The 20,192-nt window shown below is 46.8% G+C and overlaps 1 protein-coding gene across 1 annotated transcript in view; it reads right to left on the bottom strand.

Moving 5' to 3' along the window:
* LRRC9 (leucine rich repeat containing 9) overlaps positions 1–20,192 on the bottom strand; it is a 597,819-nt gene that overhangs the window by 505,199 nt on the left and 72,428 nt on the right. Inside the window, exon 2 of the mRNA XM_085626156.1 lies at positions 3,934–4,019. Within this exon, the coding sequence (XP_085482282.1) occupies positions 3,934–3,981 (48 nt within the window). The 5' untranslated portion in view covers positions 3,982–4,019. The remainder of the gene's footprint in view (positions 1–3,933; positions 4,020–20,192) is intronic.

The following is a 20,192-nucleotide window of genomic DNA, read 5'->3' as shown; positions in this document are numbered from 1 at the left end:
TTGAATAAGAGGACGGCTATCCTTCAGTATCCCAAAAGGAAGCTCCCAGCGGTCCGTATGCTTCAAAAAACCCACCTTATGGGCACGAGATGCCCCTTCCTTATTCACTATGGGTATGACAGAACAGTCTATGCCAGCTTCTCCAGGGGTACAAGGAGTGTTGTCATAATCCTACATAAAAGCGTACTCTTCGTCGTCACCACCATGACCTTAGAGCCTATGGGCAGATGTGTAGGACTGGAGGACACACTGGAAGGAGCCTAGTACCAAATTGGCTCTGCAAGCCTGCCGACCGATTATTCAGGGAGTTTCCCCTGGAGCCACAGTAGTAGGTGGTGACTTTCATGCAGTCCCTGACTGGGAAACTCCATAGGAATCCCAACAGCAAGTCGAGTGACCACCTTTCGATCTTTAACGTCTTGGATGTCCTCTTTGAGACTTTGCGATATTTGCTGTGTTGCACCCGAAAGGCAAACAATTTATTCACACTTCTGATGCACATAAGACTTTATCCCGAATTGACATTCTCCTGCTCCTTGTGACAGATGCGTTACACACCACTGTGTTGGAGATTCTCCCATGGGGTATCTCTGACCATTCACCAATTCTCCTGCATCTAGGGATCCTGGGACCACATGCCAGCCACCCTGGCAGCTCAGTGCTTAGCGGATTCCCAGTCTGCAGATGACCTGAAGAAGGAGATTAGGGCATACTTCGACACCAATTATGGCTCAGTCCCCTCTGGGGCTAGCAGCAAAGCAATGATCAGGGGCTCTGTTAAATCACTTACCCACCATGAGGGAAACAGGACCAGATAACTGAATAAGAATTGCGCATCCTTTGACTTGAGCTCCAATACACGATCCCCCCACCCACCCTCAAACGTCAGTTAAACCTAGACAAAACCTCACTCCGTCAGCTGGCTTTGGACAAATCTTGACAGTGCTAGCTGGCCTCCCTTCGCTGAGTCCATGAACATGGAGACACATCAACTAAACTGCTCTATTGGCTGGCCACCAGAGACATGACATCCAGAGTAGTGCCTGAGGTCCTGGACCGTTTGGGCAAAGGTGAGACTCGCAGTCACAGCCAAAACCTTTGCTGACTATTACTGCACCCTATATACTCCTTGCACACGACCTCACGTGCAAAAAGGCAACACCAAAGGCAACACCCTATTACTCGACATCCGCCTGTCAGCCATATCTCCTGCCCAAAGAGAGGACTTAGACTTCCTCCTCGGTTTAGAGGAAATCGGGGAAGCATTAACTGAAATGAATGCGGGCAAGACACCTAGATGGCTACTTCAGTAAATTCTACCGGAAATTTCAGGAGATGCACTCACCCTGTCTGCTTGACCTGTACCTGGAGGCTTAGGCCAATGGAGAGTTCCCTAAGGGATCAGACATGGGACCCATAAGCAATATTCACAAACCAGGACTTCCCCCTGGCCACTGCCATTTCTACAGACCTATCTCCTGTGGGTGCTGCCAGATCTGGTTCACCCCGACCAATGTGGCTTTATGCCAGGACGTAGTGCACGCCATTGCATTAGACGTCTAATTGGAGGATCGGATCTCACTGTATGCTGATGATGTACTCCTCTACATTCGCAATCCACAAGATTTGGGGACCAGAAAACTGGTGGATACTATCTCTTTATGAAGAGGCATATGGCCATATCACCTGGGCTTACTTTCTCCTAGTTTCTCTCACTGGGGGCCTGGAAGTCATAGAGTAGCAATCGACGATAAACCATCCGAAGGCTCAGCTTTCAGCACTTCGGCATCCCTATTTCGGTGATGCGCAAGTTGACCTGATCCCTCAAGTTGCCTCAAGTATTGGCTCACATAAAACCAGACTTCCATACCTGGGCACAGCTCCCACTACATATTCTGAGCAGGATAGCATTGTTCAAGATGATGATCCAACCTTGCTTCCTCTACACCATACAGAACTTCCCACTGGGGATCCCTGCATCCTGATTCCAGACCATCCCTACCCTGATTCAAACCTTTCTATTGACTGGACACCCTCCTATTCCCCCCTGCATAGCTCTCAACAGGTGCTGCCAACTGGAATGGTGGTGGCATGGCCATGAAAGACATTTGCCTTTATTATTGGGTTTCCCAGCTTCTAGTATTAATGACTGGCTCAACAGAGGCTGTGGAGACCAGACACAATGATTGGAAATATTTCAGATTAGATTAGATAACATCCTACATATCCTGTAAGGGGGCACTCTCACCCACCAACTCCCAAAGCCCACAAGCATGGTGGTCTAGGTGTGGCGTGCTACACTGCGGAAGACAGGCCGGGATAGGAGACCCACACCACAAACTATGCTTCAAAAGGAATGCTGGCTTGTCCAGTTCTCAAGGGTTTGCTAAATGGGACAAAATTGGGCTCTCCCTCCTAGGCAACGTATTGCACGGTACCTGCATGAAATCATTCCAAGACCTCCAGTCCCACTTCACCCTTTCCCACACCCAATTACACAAATACCTACAACTGAGACATGTACTCTCCTGCTGTAAAGAGGGCATTATAGGTCCAACTGAATATAGTCCCCTAGAGGCCAAACTCCTTCAGGGCTCCCAAGGGCAGGGGGTATCTTCCAAATATATGTCACTCATCCTTAACTACACAAACACATTTTACTCCCTTAAGCAGAAGTTGAAATTCTGGATAGGACAGCTGAAGGAGGCGGACTGGAGAGAAGCACCAATGGCCCCCAATTTTGTCCAGCCTCAGACTAATCCAGCTATACTATCATAACCTATCTTACACCCAAGCGGATTTGGAAAGTGGGAAAGGGAGACACATCAAACTGCCCCAGCTATTTCTCTCCTGATGCAAATGTCTACCAAGTGTTCTAGGCATGCCCAGTGATGATAACATATTGGAAAGTCATGGAGACGATACTGAGGTCCTGGACAGGCCTGTGCAGCTCTCCCCTAGGGTGGCATTACTGGGAATCCTGGAGGATCTGAGTGGCTCCCGGGGTGACCGCGCCCCGGTGGGTATCACCACACTGCTGGCTAAAAGAAATATAGCACACCACAGGAATGCTAAGGCAGCCTCCAACATCTCATCATGGAGTGCTGCAATAGACTAGTGTGCTAAGCCTGAAGAAGCCATAAACAGACAGAGCCAGGGGCTGCCCCATCAGTAAACAAGAGAAAACATAGGGGTGCTGGTGGAACTCTTCGGGATAATTAATGATGATGGTGGTGAGGGGTTGCTCTGTGATGGGAGGACCCAGACCATGGAAGCTGTGTGGTGCAATGGGTGCAATGTACAGTTGTGGCTTAACATGCATTAACTAAAATAATAAAATGTGCTTATATAAAAAAAAAAATAACCCTCAACACTTGTAGACCTACAACTTTAGGCATCTAGCCCTGTGTGCCAGTCACTCCCATTCCCTGAGGAAAAACATTCACAGTTCAAGATCAACCACATCAGCATTTCCCCAGAGACATTACTACACCACCTATTTATGCTCAGTGAGCATTAAAAAGCTTTATCCCCTTGTTCCCTAGGCTCAGTAGGCACTCGCATATTGGGAAAAAAACAGCCCTACCCATGGCCTATGTTGCTACTGAAGTGTGAAAACCAGGCAAAATAAGCACATATTTTAATTTCAAATGTATCAGCTTTTCATAGTTTGAAGAAAATGCTTTACTATATCTCAATTAAAAAGTTAGCCTGTGGTCAAAAGAAAAGAAAACAGGTGCTGCCTACCAGTCTTTATATGAGTTGTTCATCAATGCTCCAGGTTACATTTCTATTCTTTCAATTTGATCTTTTTTGAAAAAAATCTTTAAAGGAGAATGGAAATTGTTTGACAGAATTCTAAAAATACGCTTAACAGTGAAGTCATTTGATTAACAATGAATAATGATTAGAATCAATTTTTGGAACACTTACCAATTCTTTTATTATTTCTTCTGTTTGATAGTTTTCATTTGGGGTCATTTTCTTAGTGTGAATGATGTTAATACCACAAACGTTGCCTGCAGAATTAAATAAACAGCAATGAAGGCAACGGCACTCTTTATATGCTTAACAACTGTTTGCTGCCATTATTATAAAGGTTGGATGAAGTTAAACATACATTATATATTTATTTATTAAAGAATAATGCAGGAAAAGTCAGTACATTCCATAAAATCTATCACAAAGTTTGTAGATTCAAAATGATCACAGATAGGGTAAAGATTATTAATAATCAGAATCAGATTAACTCCTTTCTTTTCTTGTGTTTCTTTTTTTTCTTATTCTGATGGAGGAGGTGTACGAGAAACAGATAACACGTGTTTCACCCATTGTGGATAATAGCTTTGAGGTGTTTTCAAGGCTGTGGCATTATGTAATTACATCCAAAACAACAAAAGAAAAGAGCAAAAAGGAAAAATAATAAAATAATCAATTAATATTCCATTGGGGATCACATGGTCTTGAGAATAAGGTAAATGTTTTGCAAAATATAGGTGTGCACTGCACACTGGTGCGAATCCAGTTAAAACACTCCATGAGACTCTGCAAATGTAAAAGGGAAATTTAAAGAGTAGAAAGCTCTGGCCCTGACGTAGCAAGCGCCTTACCACCGGGATACGTAATAGTCAGGCTAGATAGAAGCACGGGGAAAGGTGGAGGGATTGCGATTATTTTCAAAGATTCCATTCCTGCTCTTTGGATGCTGTTCCTTTTCCGAACTGCGAAGCCGCTCTGTTTAAATTAGCAGTTTCCCCTCGACTGACGCTATCGGGTATTCTAATCTACCGTCCCCCTGATCAGCCTACACAGTGGCTAACCTCATTCGCTGAGCTTGTGGCCCCCCTTGCTATGAAGGCAGCGAATTCACCATCTTGGGAGACCTAAATCTCCATCTAGAGAGGATTCAAAGAACGGCTCTAGCAGAATGTTTCTTTCCGATTGCGAGGCCATCAACCTCATACTACGCAATATTGGCCCCACCCATCAGGCAGGACACTTACTTGATCCTGTCATTTCTAACATTCTGTTCGACTGTTCCTCTCCTGCTCTTCCCCTAGACTGGTCCGACCATTTTGCTATATATTTCACTTTGCCCGCTGACACTAAAAAGTGCATGACCCTTCCTGGCTTCAGGAATAACTATAGATCCTGGACTAAGCTGAACATTCCGGCTTTTAATGCCTCTCTTATGGATTCCTGCCCCGACATCAATCTTGGGTGCATCTCCCTAGCTCAGGAAGTGTCTGATTGGCTAACTTCTAATATTAATCTCCATCTGCCGTCGCGTCTGAGTCCACCGACCCCACATCTCGCCCCTGCCCCATGGTTCACAGATGATTTGAAGGCATCTAAATCTAAATGTAAACATCTGGAGAGATCCTGGAGGAAAACCTATGCTCTGAATGATAAACTGATTTATCGTTCAGCACTTAAGCTATACCATCAAGCCTGCCGAAAGGCTAAAGCCCGGTTCGTCTCTGAGTCCATTGAAAAGGCCATCAATCGCCCAAAAGCCCTCTTTTCTATGGTCAAAAAGTTAGCCGGCTCAAAGACCATTCCCACTCCACCTGCGTTAGGGGAAGCAGAATGCAACGAAATTGCTGACTTTTTTATATCGAAGGTCGAAACCATCTATAGTGCTCTATCTCGCGCTTCCCCCCCTTCCAAACCCCCTTCCGACCTTTCTACTCTGGACTCACCGAGCTTGCAATCTCAGGCATTTCAGATCTCAGAATGGCCCTTGCTAGACTCCAACACGCTGTCTGCCTGCTTAATGAAGGTCAACTCAGACGCCCCCCTCGACCCGATTCCTATGAACATCCTCCGCCTGCTTTCCCCTGATGCTCTACTCATCATTCAGGAGCTCCTGAACTCCTCATTGCGAGAATCTTTAGTCCCGGAGGAATGGAAAAGAGCCTTGGTAGTGCCACTTCTAAAAAAAACCTGGTGCAGACCCTAAGACGCTTGCCAACTTTCGACCCATCTCTTTGCTGCCCATGTTTTCAAAAATCCTGGAAAGGCATGTTAACATACATCTTACATCTCACATGGAGACCATCGGCTTTCTACATCCGTCCCAATCGGGATTCCGCTCTCATTTCTCCACTGAAACCAACCTTCTGGGGGTCACGGAGAATCTACGCTCCCGTCTTGATCATGGCGAGACCACGGCGCTTATTCTTTTAGATTTAAGCACCGCATTCGACACGGTCTCACATCCCATCCTTATGAAAGCCCTGAGATCGGCGGGAGTGTCTGGCTCTGCTCTTGCCTGGCTGGCCTCCTTCTTAAATCATCGCACTTTTCAGGTGGTTTCCTCCGTTCGTTCATCTGCGTACGGCGTTCCGCAGGGGTCCTCACTGAGCCCTATGCTCTTCAATATCTATGTGAGACCCCTAGCTACCATCGTGGAAGACTCTGGTCTCTCCCTCTACTCATACGCCGATGATACTCAGATCCTTTTCTCCCTCTCCTCGGCTGCAGTAAACGCTCCATCTGCTCTCAAATCAGGACTCAGCCGAGTAGCTGAGTGGATGCAGGCGAACCTCCTGAAACTGAACGGAGACAAGACGGAGGTGCTCATTCTGGGCAAGCAAAAGCATCTCTGGAGTCCTGCTCATTGGCCATCAGAAACGGGCCCTCCACCCATCCCAGTGACCCAGGTTCGTAATCTTGGTTTTGTCCTGGATGATTCGCTCTCCATGCGATACCAAGTGGTTAAAGTGGCAGCCACTTGCTTCTCTATCCTAGGGTGGCTTCGCAAAATCTTATGGATGCTCCCAATATCGACCAGACGCTCGGTGGTCCAGGCTTTAATCACTTCTCGCCTGGACTACGGCAACGTGCTGTACCTGGGAGCTACTCTAGAGCTTCAGAGGAAACTTCAGCTCGTACAGAATTCTGCTGCCCGCCTTCTCTGTAAGGTCCCGTGGCGATCCTCCATCTCGCCTTTTCTGAGAGACCTTCATTGGCTTCGTATCGATAGCCGTGTCAAATTTAAGGGCCTCTGCTTTCTGCATAAAATCAAACAATCGGCTCCTGGCTATCTGAAGGCCCTTGTTCAACAATACTCTCCTTCTCGTCCCCTCAGGTCATCCACTCATGGCAACTTCCGGACTCCTCGTTTTAAACTGGTGAGAATGGGCGGACGCTCCTTCTCTTGCGTCGCCCCCAAGCTATGGAATTCTCTCCCGACCACGCTGAAACACGAACCATCTCTGTTAAAATTTCGCAAAGACCTTAAAACCTGGCTATTCTCTCGCTAACAACAGTATGCGTAATCACTAACTCGACTGGCGCCGGGAGACCCCTTGCGGGTAGCTGTGCGCCTTACAAATTTAATTATAAATACAAATACAAATACAAAGCACTCTGAAAATCAGGTTCTGGTGCATAGACGAAAGGGATTGCAGTGTTTTTAATAAAAGTATTAGATTGAGTAATAGAAAAGGTCAAATGTAGCTTGGTCCTTCGCATCAGTATTCCTTATAATGGTATGAGGGGGAGGAACAACAGAGGATCATAAAAAAAAGGGGGGGTGGGGTAGTGATACTCTTAATAGTTCAAATTCCTAGAGAAATGGCTCAACTCAGTCCGAGGGAACACCTTGGCGGAACGAGCCAGCGTGTGTTTAGTAGTTAATGATATATGTGCATGTACTGGAGAGAGGATTTGTCACAAGCTAAGAAGGAGCTGGGGAGGGGGGGTGCTGGGCGGGACAAGAAAAGTGGTGACGTACGGTTACTTCTTTGATGACAGACATCAACTTCAGTATCAATGAAAAACAAAAACAAAAAATATAGATTGACCAAGCTATAAGGGATCTGTCTGTCATTAGGTATGTTCCATCTCCTTGTTGACCGGCCAGTTCAGGAAAAATCATAAAAATTGGTGCTTCTGATTTTTTAAAAATCCCATCCCAGCCATTTGCAGCCTTTAGGGAGAAGCCAAAGCTTAATTGGAGAGAGATGAAGCAACAGCTTGCTGTTCCTTTCCACCCCAAGCCTTAACACCCATGAACTAGGAATGGGGTAGTGGCCTAACAAGATCGCCGCATAGACATTTTTGTTGGAGCTCCCTCCGGCAGCCCGATAATTTGACCGCATCCTACAGTATCTTGGTCCAAAAAACTGACCGACTGAGAAGGGTAATAACGCCTGCTCTCACCAGTGAAGAGAGATACCAGACAGGTGCCGACCACACTGAGTACAGCAGGATATACGAGGAAGCCTGGGGGAGACGGAGAAATGGTCAAATTGGAAAAAGAAGCGGAGGCATCCCTGGAAGAGCCCAGAATCACCTGCGGACCAGAGGGTTGGTGTGAGACCAAGGAGGCCGAGGATGAACCCACGCCAATCCAGACCGGAGGCCCGGACGCCAGGGGGAGGTAACGCCACAGCCTGGATGCATCCAGAGAGGTGCTGTGGGACTTGAGGGGCTCGCCTATGACTCAGGCAGGTGGGCTATGAATGTTGTAAGGGCCCAAACAAAACCAAAGAGACGGCAGACACCGACAAGTGGAATCGACGAGCAGGACCGGGGGGTGGGGGGGGGGGGGGGAGAACGTTCCTGAAGACCAAAGAACCGACCCAGGAGATGAGATTGGTGGGGCAGAGGCATACAGGAACCTACCAGATAACCAGGGAGACGGTCCCAACACAGAGGCACATACACACAAAAGCAATGGTGAGTGGCTTGTACCGCACGAAGGTGCCTGGACCGAACGCTGTGAATGACACAGGCGGATCCAGAAGGCCCGTAGAGGAAATCAGACTCAAACCTTTCAGAGCTTGGGGCTCGAATGTGGACAATAAGAACTAAGGTGAGACCCAGGGAAGACACCGGGAAGTCCCTATGAGAAGAAGTAGGGAAACAGCAACAAAAACACAAAAACGTAAAGACTGTACAAAGAACAGCAATACAGGGGACAAAGAGGAGAGTCCCTATTTTGGAACTTGCAGGCGCGGGGAGAGGCATAATCCAACACAATGGTGAAAGTCAAAGCACCCAACTCGCAAACTAATAAAATATTGAATTATGCGCAACCACTGCCCCAAGGGCCGGAGGCCAGAGAGGAGGGTACAAATGGGTGTGAGGGCCCTAAAGACCAGGGAAATGAAAACTACCCTATGCTGGCAGATGTGATGCAAGTGATCCAATCGACAAGGGATGACATGGTCCATAGAATCGATGCAGTAGCCATCGATGTGAACTTATTGCGATGAAACCTGCGGAAGGTGGCGGACCGCGTAACCATCACAGAGAATAACGTGGATGCATTACAGAAGGAAATACGGAACCTCAATGCCACTGTAGTTGATCTCAAAAAGAAAGTAATACAGCTGGATGAGAAGGCGGAGGACTCAAAGGGCATTAGCGACGGAATAACCTGCGATTTATAGGTTTTCCAGAAAAGGTGGAGGGCCCCTCTACGGAACTCTTCTTGGAAGACCAGATAGTCAAGGAGTTAGCCCCAAAGAGACTATCCAAGTTTTATAATGTGGAAAGAGCACATAGGGTATTGCCCCCTGCCTCCCCCCCCCCGGGCGCACCTCCTCGGGCCATTATCACCAGGTACTTCAACTACAGGGACCGCAACGCGATCCTGCAAGCCTTCCGCACTAGAGTCCAGATCCTGTAAGAGGGTCATCCCATCTCAATATCTCAATATACCCAGAATATATCCAATGAGTCCAGAATCAAAGAAAAACATTTATAATGGTCAAGCGTAGGCTCTGTGAGTTGAACTTAAAATACAGTCCCATGTTTCCAGCAAAGCTGCAAGTGGAGAGTGCAGGGCGCACCATGTTCTTTACCTCGGCAAATGGAGTGAGTGAATGGCTGGACACTAGGGGCGACGCAAGGACCATCCACGGGATCCACAAGAATATCGGCGACTGGGGAAGGAACACAGGAACAACGGAAAAAAAAGTGATATCAGCAACAAGGGAGAATCAGCAGTCCTGGGCGGATCAGGGTATGCCCCGATGAGACATAGTAGGACTCGGAGACGGTACCAGAGTCCGAAGAGGTGTCACAGGAACACACAACAGAACCTGGCGGCTCAGGGTGCAGACATAATTGACTGAGAGAGGAAGGGCAAAGAGACAACGTACGGATAAGTGACCAACGACTATGACTTCACAGGGGTGGGACAAGTATGAGAATGAGGATAGAGTGGGACTGAGAAGCTCACTATGTGCACAAGATAGTATACTTAGCATGGAAGTCGGGCTTGGGGGAGGTGCACCCCCAAACAGAGGCTGGGCTTCGATTGGGGAGCTTGAGGAGCTATCTCGCGCCCCGGTGGATACCAGACCACTGGCACAGCACCAACTTCCAGAGACACAGACAGGGGACCCTAAGTTAGTCATATGTGATGAGCATAGCACTCAACAACTAATGATGCGGATTCAAGATGAAAATGTTTGGTGGGGGGGTGGGCAATGGGGCGGCATTTTTTGGTTAATGTTTTGGTTACAAAAACGGAAACGGGACTCACACTACTGCCCAGGGGGAGGCGGTAGGAAGGGAATGTTTAGTTGGTTACGTTATAAAATGTTGGGAGAAGTTATCATTGTTGTGTCTAAGACCCTGGTTTCAAAATCAAACTCAGAGGGACTGGAATGAGGAAACTTGCATTCTCAAGGAGGGCGGGAGTAGAGTGCGGTGGAAGATGTTTGACAAATGGCCGCACAAATAATGAAGGTCATTAACTGGAATGTACAAGGATTAGCAGGATTAGAAAAAATAAAATCGGATACATGCCTTCCTGAAACACGACAGGGCGGCGATAGCCTGCTTGCAAGAGACACATATTTGGGGGGGGGGGGGGGCATGATCACTAGTGTGCGTAAGAGATGGAGGGGACAGCTCTTTGCCACCTTGTATGTAAACCACGTTCTAGACCCAGAAGGGAGATACGTCATCTTACACAAAAAATGGGAGGGAAGGGAATTATGCATTTTAAATGTCTATACCTCAAATTTGGATTGCCCCGCCATGCTCTTCCCATCGAAACTACGAGTGGAGGCCGAAGGGATGACCTGGTTCTTTGCCACACCTGAAGAAGCCCGAGAGGGATGGCGCCCTACAGCAAGACCCGGTAAGCCGAGAAGCCAGCAGCAACATCGACAACATGCCTCACAGAGGTCCAGGTCTACTGACTCCAGCGGAAAGGAAGAATAAACTAACAAACGGCAAGCATCACGGCTGACACCACTGGGCATGATAACGGACTCAGTCAACACTAGGACGTCCCTTAAGCATCGCACAAACAATCCAATGAACTAAACTCACGGGGCTGCACTGTGCAAGGTCTATGCCTTGCTTTGTCTAGAATGCAAAGATAAGTACACCGCCCTATGCGGTTGTGAACTATGGATTTGCAAGTACAAGGTTGGCCATTGCAGTCGACTGACAAGGGAGGACCCCCGAGGGCCGGGCAGGGAGGCAGGGAGGGGGGAAGGGAACGAGGAACAGTTTAAAGTTTTCAGTTTGTATGCATTGATGTTTTTGTTCAAAGGCATGCAATGTGATAGAGTACAATGGGTAACACAAAGTACATCACGCCCTTACATGGCCAATATCGTAAATGGCGCATCTAGACTCGCCAAGGGATGCTGCGGATGACCCTCCCCTGAACCCCAGAGGGCTGTCCCCTCCTTGTACTGTATTATCGTGGAATGTGAATGGCTTGGGGGACAAGATTAAAAGGGGGCTGGTCGTCCAATACATTAAACGTAAAGGTCGGGCGGTGGCACTGCTACAGGAATCCCATTTGACGGGCACAGCATGCAAGGCCCTAGATATATGGGAGTACAAGATGGCAGTGCACTCTCAATTTACATCTGGCTCTCGAGGAGTGGGAATCCTGATTAATAAATGTTTCCCACTGATACTCCTGGGTTCACGGATAGATGCTCACACACCAAAGGGCCGCGGCGTGCTACTAACCAACGAATACGCGGGAGCACTGATGTAATCACTATGTGTGGTGTGTGAGGTTGGTGAGTGGTAGGGGGTGATGTGAATGGATTAGTGAGTGTTAAAAAATACCTGGCAGGTGAGGACTAAAAATCTTTTAATATGCCTCCGTGCTGGTATTGTTAAAAAGGTGTGATGGAGGTTTTATGTGTATTTAATGTACATAACCCCCTGTGTGTGCATCGACATGTTTTGAAGCGTAAAGCTTCTTCTTCAGGACGGGTGCACAGATCCCTACCTTACTCACATGTGACAGACTTATGCTGTCTTAACATAAATAATATTATGTGTGGAAAATAGCCAAATGTGCCTATTATGGTAGAAATGGCCTGAAACAAGGTACTGCCTTCAGTGTCAATCTGAAAAAGAACACAGGGGTGCCAAAGGGTATTAAAAACAGACATTCCTGGTGTGGAAATCATGACCTGTAAAGGTGAAAGTTACACAGTGTGATGGTTGACCTATCAATATCCGTGTAGTGCTCTGTAAAAAAGACATACAAAACAGACCAAACACTTAATATAAAACAAACTCTCTATATCAATTCCAGCATTTGCCGTAGTCCTCCCCTAATGAGATCAGAAATAAATAAAAACCATGTGAGGGGAAGAGAGGGATGCATACTTGCTAAGATGAAGTCAAAGGCATCATGAGCCTGCGAGAACGTTGTGCTGACTAGCACTCTGCAAGGGTAAAAAGAATACAACATTCAGCATCAAAGGAGGTACTCATTCGATTGTAGCGGTGATGATCCTGCGGCCCTGACATCGGCTATGCCGTACTCACAAATGTAGAGGTGCTCCCTGCTACCAACGATCCTATCGCGGCTCCGTGGTGTAAATGGAGTCCGCAATAGTCGCTTTTTATCCTGCCACTGATTGAAACGAATTCCCGCCTAGCAAGGAGGACGTGCCAAACACCCCATCCGTATCGGGGCAGGGCTTGACTATGTTCACTGCGACTGCGCTAGGGAAGGCAGAGTACTTTGCTGGTCATGCGCATTACTAAGGTGGTCCCGCGGTAACAGAAAGCTGTACCGCTAACTCATTGCTGATCTGTGGATGACACCGCATCTGCGCAGAGAGAGGAGCTTGCCATTATAGGAGAAAAATGCCGATTTGTGACAGCGCGTTTCAATATTAAAGTCACTACGTATTTGGCAAATGAATAAAGCTAAACAAAAAAACGGGAGAGGCTTAATTAAACAATTATGAAGAAAGGTGCTGATCAAACACTCCTAAGTATTTACAATATCGTTGATGAAAAGCTCCATAAGCTGGCTGCAAGGGTATTTACAATAAAAACGTTGGTAAAGTGGGTGCCAAATTCCAATATGGTTATAAGTAATTGTTATAAAAAAGGGGGGTACATACCCGCTTCTGAAAAAACAACATTATTTCTAAAAGGAGGTTCAAAAAGCAGGTGGGGTGGTGTGGGGGGGGCGCTCAGGAGAAAAGTGTAGTGGCCTTTGTAGGAGGAGCCCATTGGTTAAAACAGACGCCAATGCAAACCACTGTTGGCAGGCTGGTTGTATGCCCCAAGAGATTCATTCTGTTTAGAGCCTCTAATGCTCTTAATATCATAGACCATTTCAAGTGAATTGATTCCAGGGGATATTGCCGTTAAGCCCTGTTACACTCGTCCCCAGACAGCATACCCAACGCTGTTCTTTTTCCAGTAAACCAGTCTCTGATGGCAGTTGTTCAACGATCGTCCAATGTAGATTATTCACTGTGTGCGTTTCGTTTAGGAAATGGGAAGCCATTTTAGTGGTGCTCTTCTTACATCGAACGTTGCTTTTATGTTCACCTATTCGAATTTTGACTGGCCTTGACATCATGCCTATGTATTCGAGCCCACAGGGGCACGTGATCATGTATATGACGTTGTGGCTCTTACAGTTGGTGAATTTCATCTGCTCCCATTTACTCCCATTCCTGAACTCCACCCATCTGCTTTTCTTGGTAAGGTGGCACGTGCTGCAGTTGCCACAAGGGTGGTGGCCCTGGACAGGGTGTACAGATGGGTTGTTGGTAGGCGTGGTTTGACCTGTGCAAGGGCGTGTATGGACCAGCATGTCCTTGAGGTTCCTGCCCCTCTTGTGAGCGAACAAAGGTTTTTCTAGATGGAGATCACCACAAGTGAGGGTTCTCCAATGTTTGTTCACAATCTTGGAAATCACATCTGAATGGGTGTTGCAGGTTGTTACACATATAGGCCTGTCCTCTGGATCTTTTTGAACCCTTTCTTCTAGCAAAGCCTCTCTGTGGTTATTGCGTGCCCTCTTCATGGCCCTGTCTATGACGGGTGCCGGGTATTTGCGATGGGCGAGTTTTGTCTTGAGGTCAGTAGCTTGTTCTCTGTAATCAGTGAGATTGGTGCAGTTCCGCCTGAGGCGGAGAAACTGCCCATATGGGAGATTGTCTCGTAGGCGGCGTGGATGAAAGCTGTCCTATCTTAACAGGCAGTTTTTTGATGTTGGTTTAAAGTGTGTGGTTGTCTTCAGTAATCCCCCCTCCGGGTAAATGTTGAGGTCTAGGAACACCAAATGCTCACGAGATGAAATGCTTGTAAATTTCAGGTAGGGGTTCTGTTGGTTGATCCAGTCCATGAAATTTTCAACGGATTGGTATCCCCCTCCCAGATAACCAGCACATCGTCAATGTAACGCTTCCAAGTAATGATGTTACACCTGAAAGGGTTATCTTGATGGAGAATTTAATTGTGCTCCAGATGGTGGACATAGAGACCAGCCAGGCTGGGAGCAAAGGTGCTCCCAATGCCGGTCCCTTGTCTCTGCAAGTAGAAAGTTGTCTCGTAGAAGAAAAAGTTTTTGGTAAGTGCTAGGGTAATACACTCCATTACAAGGTTTCTGGGTGTTTGGTACTCCGATGAGTTAGAGAAAAGGACTTCCTCAATTATCTCAAGGGTTTCATTATGGGGAGGCTTGTATACAAGCTCTCTAAGTCTAGGCTCATGAGTAACTGTGTCTCTGGGTTGAAGGTTAGATTTTGTAGTAGTTGTAATCCTGCTTTAGTATCTTTTAAGTAGGTGTCGGTTGTCTGAACCAGAGGGCGTAGAAAGGCGTCCGCAAATTTAGAAAGGGGTTCTAAAATTGAGCCTATGCCGGAGACTATTGGTCTCCCTGGTGGGTGTTCGAGGTCTTTGTGTATCTTGGGAATGGTGTAAAAATAAGGCGTCCTTGATGATTTTTGGACAAGGAACTCTGCTTCCTTCTTTGACACCCACTCGTGTGCTACAGCCTCTTTCACCATTCCCATGATCTGGATCCGTAATGATTCAGTTGGATCCTCTTGTAGGATGGCGTAGTTCCTCCTATCTGACAAACGTCTTCCTCATTCCTGGTGGTAGGCTGTTGATGTCTGTATCACTATTGCCCCTCCCTTGTTGACGGGTTTTATAGTGATCTCCTTATTGTTTGATAGTTCCTGGATGGCTGTTTTTTCCAATCTGGTGGTATTGTGAAAGGTGGGATGGTTTTCTGTCGTCAGTTGTCCCAGGTCACCCATTACCGCTTTTTCGAAAGCCAACAATTCGACTGGTATGGTGGAATCCGGTGGTGTGAACATGGATTTCAATCTTAGGCCTGTATCTGTAGACCCTGGGTTTTCCTTGTTTTGAAAGAATGCCTGGAGTTTAAATTTCCTTATGAATTTATGTATCATCACGTGGATCTTGAATGTATCCAGTCTATTGGTAGGCACAAAGCCAAGTACCTTTTCAAGGACATGTTTCTGGGTTTTCGGTAATTTGTGTGATGTTATGTTTACCACTAGGTGCCCCTCTTGCTCGTGGATGCCTGGTTGTTGAGTGAGCCTGTCATGCTCCTTGTCGCGACCCGGGGGTCTTCTGTCTCTCCCATTGGCCAGTGGACATTGTTGCCTCTCCTGTTCCTGCCTCGTCGGGGTCCAGGGCATAATCCTAAAAAAGGCGGTGGCCCATAAAAATTGTAATCGTAATCGTGAGCCCATTGTTGAAAAGGGCCTCCCATGGGTGCGGGTCCATATTGGTATTGTTGAAAAGCTGCGAGCCCTGGTATCCACCTCATCCTCTTTGTCTGGGATTGTATGGTCTTCGGTATTGTGGGCCTCCCCTCTGGTTCCTGAAGATGAAAGGTTCGCTACTCACATGTGACAGTCAGGTAGGGATCTGTGCACCGGTCCTGCAGATGAAGCTTTATGCTTCGAAACATGTTGACGCACACACAGGAGGTTATGTACGTTAAATACACATAAAACCTCCATCACACCTTTTTAACAATACCAGCACGGAGGCATATTAAAAGTTTTTTACTCCTCACCTGCCAGGTATTTTTTAACACTCACTAATCCATTCACATCTGACCCTACCACTCACCAACCTCACACACCACACATAGTGATTACATCAGAGCTCCCGCGTATTCGTTGGTTAGTAGCATGCCGCGTTCCGTAGAGGGACGCGAAGACCCCTATGATGAAGCATGACAACAAGGGCCCTTTTGGTGTGTGAGGGGTATTTAAAAAACACTAAGTGCTTCCAACCATTGTATGAAACACCTGCCATTCTAGAACCTGTTCCCTTTCTCCTTCGCCTATCATTCGTAGGGGAATTCTCTGTGTTCTTTAACTGTAACTGGGGAGACTGAATCTGCCCCCAGGGTCCATGTGGACATGATCTCTCTCCGCTCCCTCCTTTGATTTGTATGGTATCCAGACAGCGCACAGCTGTGGGAGTTTAGCCAGAATTACTGGTTTCTTAGTAATACATTGTATATTTACTACCTCAACTAGCACACTGACCTTGAGTAGACACTGTGCCGCTTTGATCAGAGCTAGTTACCCATTTCCCTAACCTTTTTAAACAATAACACACTAACTTTCTTTGACACATAGTACACACTTTACCCTTGATCTATCACACCACACGCCTTCTGAAACATGACCGACGAAACTGGCCTCACGTTTGGGGAAGAAGAAATTGACAGGATCCTGGCAGCAATCAATCCTTTCGAGGGCTTGAGCAACTCCGACCCGGGCCCTAGTAGCTCAGATTGGGATGAACTCACCAATCTAAGGAGAACACAGATCAAAATAGCACTACATGGCTTGTTCATGACCGAGTACCTGCGGGCCAATGCGTCACCACAGGGGTTGATTGTTCGGAACGAACCTTTCATCTTTCAGAACGATAAGGTATTCAAAAAGGACTGGTCACTCATCTCGTGGCACTGTACCAGGGATTGGTTAGTTTTAATCATAAAAACTGCCACGAGGATAGCACAAGAGTTAAAAATTGACATTAAAAAATTAGAGATACAACTGAAATCCTACCAATCCCACGCTGTCCTAAAGAAACGCCTTGAGGAACTAAACCAACAAATGACAGAATTCAAAGTTACTCTCAAGCAAAGTAAATTCAATAAACTCAAAAAGGACAAGGAACGCTTTACCCACGAGAGGGCTTACCCCTACACGAGAGATGACTACATACAAAAGCATTATAACAGTGACCAGGACAGCGATTTCTCTGACAACAGTTCAAACAGATCCAATTCCAGTAGGATGAATTCCTTCAGGAACCAGAGGGGAGGCCCACAATACCGAAGACCATACAATCCCAGACAGAGAGGATGGGGTGGATACCAGGGCCTGCAGCTTTTCAACAATACCAATATCGACCCGCTCCCATGGGAGACCCTTTTCAACAATGGGCTCACGATTATGATTACAACTTTTACGGCCCACCGCCTTTTTTAGGATTATGCCCTGGACTCCGACGAAGCAGGAACAGGAGAGGCAACAATGTCCACTGGCCAATGGGAGAGACCGAAGACCTCCGGGTCGCGACGAGGAGCATGACAGGCTCACTCAACAACCAGGCATCCACGAGCAAGAGGGGCACCTAGTGGTAAACATAACATCACACAAATTAACGGAAACCCAGAAACATGTCCTTGAAAAGGGACTTGGCTTTGTGCCTAAAAATAGACTGGATACATTCAAGATCCACGTGGAGATACATAAATTCATAAGGAAATTTAAACTCCAGGCATTCTTTCAAAACAAAGAAAACCCAGGGTCTACAGATACAGGCCTAAGATTGAAATCCATGTTCACACCACCGGATTCCACCATACCAGTCGAATTGTTGGCTTTCGAAAAAGCGGTAATGGGTGACCTGGGACAATTGACGACAGAAAACCATCCCACCTTTCACAATACCACCAGATTGGAAAAAACAGCCATCCAGGAACTATCAAACAATAAGGAGATCACTATAAAACCCAAGGGAGGGGCAATAGTGATACAGACATCAACAGCCTACGACCAGAAATGCAGAAGACGTCTGTCAGATATGAGGAACTACGCCATCCTACAAGAGGATCCAACTGAATCATTACGGATCCAGATTATGGGAATGGCGGAAGAGGCTGTAGCACACGAGTGGGTGTTAAAGAAGGAAGCAGAGTTCCTTGTCCAAAAATCACCAAGGAAGCCTTATTTTTTACACCATTCCCAAGATACACAAAGACCTTGAACACCCACAAGGGAGACAAATAGTCTCCGGCATAGGCTTGATTTTAGAACCTCTTTCTAAATTTGCGGACGCCTTTCTACGCCCTCTGGTTCAGACAACTGACACCTACTTAAAAGATACTAAAGCAGTATTACAACTACTACAAAATCTAACCTTCAACCCAGAGACACAGATACTCATGAGCCTAGACGTAGAGAGCTTGTATACAAGCCTCCCCCATAATGAAACCCTGGAGATAATTGAGGAAATCCTTTTCTCTAACGCATGGAAGTACCAAACACCAAGAAACCTTGAAATGGAGTGTATTACCCTAGCACTTACCAAAAAACGTTTTCCTCTACGAGACAACTCTCTACTTGCAGAGACATGGGACCAGCATGGGGAGCACCTTTGCTCCCAGCCTGGCTGGTCTCTATGTCCACCAACTGGAGCACAGTAAAATTATCCATTAAGATAACCCTTTCAGGTGTAACATCATTACCTGGAAGCACTACATTGACGATGTGCTGGTTATCTGGGAGGGGGATACCCAATCCGTTGAAAATTTCATGGACTGGATCAACCAACAGAACCCCTACCTGAAATTTACAAGCATTTCATCTCGTGAGAATTTGGTGTTCCTAGACCTCAACATTTACACGGAGGGGGGATTACTGAAGACAACCACACACTTTAAACCGACATAAAAAAAACTGCCTGTTAAGATATTACAGCTTTCATCCACCCCACCTACGAGACAATCTCCCATATGGGCAGTTTCTCCGCCTCATGCGGAACTGCACCAATCTCACTGATTACAGAGAACAAGCTACTGACCTCAAGACAAAACTCGCCCATCGCAAATACCCGGCACCAGTCATAGACAGGGTAATGAAGAGGGCACGCAATAACCACAGAGAGGCTTTGCTAGAAGAAAGGGTTAAAAAAGATCCAGAGGCCAGACCTATATGTGTAACAACCTACAACACCCATTCAGATGTGATTTCCAAGATTGTGAACAAACATTGGAGAACCCTCACTTGTGGTGATCTCCATCTAGAAAAACCTTTGTTCGCTCACAAGAGGGGCAGGAACCTCAAGGACATGCTGGTCCATACACGCCCTCGCACAGGTCAAACCACACCTACCAACAACCCATCTGTACACCCTGTCCAGGGCCACCACCCTTGTGGCAACTGCAGCACGTGCCACCTTACCAAGAAAAGCAGATGGGTGGAGTTCGGGAACGGGAGTAAATGGGAGCAGAGGAAATTCCCCAACTGTAACAGCTGCAACGTCATATACATGATCACGTGCCCCTGTGGGCTCGAATACATAGACATGACATCAAGGCCAGTCAAAATTCGAATAGGTGAACATAAAAGCAACGTTTGATGTAAGAAGAGCACCACTAAAATGGCTTCCCGTTTCCTAAACGAAACGCACACAGTGAATGATCAACATTGGACGATCGTTGAACAACTGCCATCAGAGACTGGTTTACTGGAAAAAGAACAGCGTTGGGTATTCCGTCTGGGGACGAGTGTTACAGGGCTTAACGACAATATCCCCTGGAATCAATTCACTTGAAATGGTCTAGGATATTAAGAGCATTAGAGACTCTAAACAGAATGAATCTCTTGGGGCATACAACCAGCCTGCCAACAGTGGTTTGAAGTGGCTTC

Source organism: Triturus cristatus, chromosome 9 (genome assembly GCF_964204655.1).
Source record: "Triturus cristatus chromosome 9, aTriCri1.1, whole genome shotgun sequence".
Classification (NCBI taxonomy): domain Eukaryota; kingdom Metazoa; phylum Chordata; class Amphibia; order Caudata; family Salamandridae; genus Triturus; species Triturus cristatus.
Note: the sequence above shows the minus strand (reverse complement) of the source record. Positions and strands in the feature narration are given on the sequence as shown.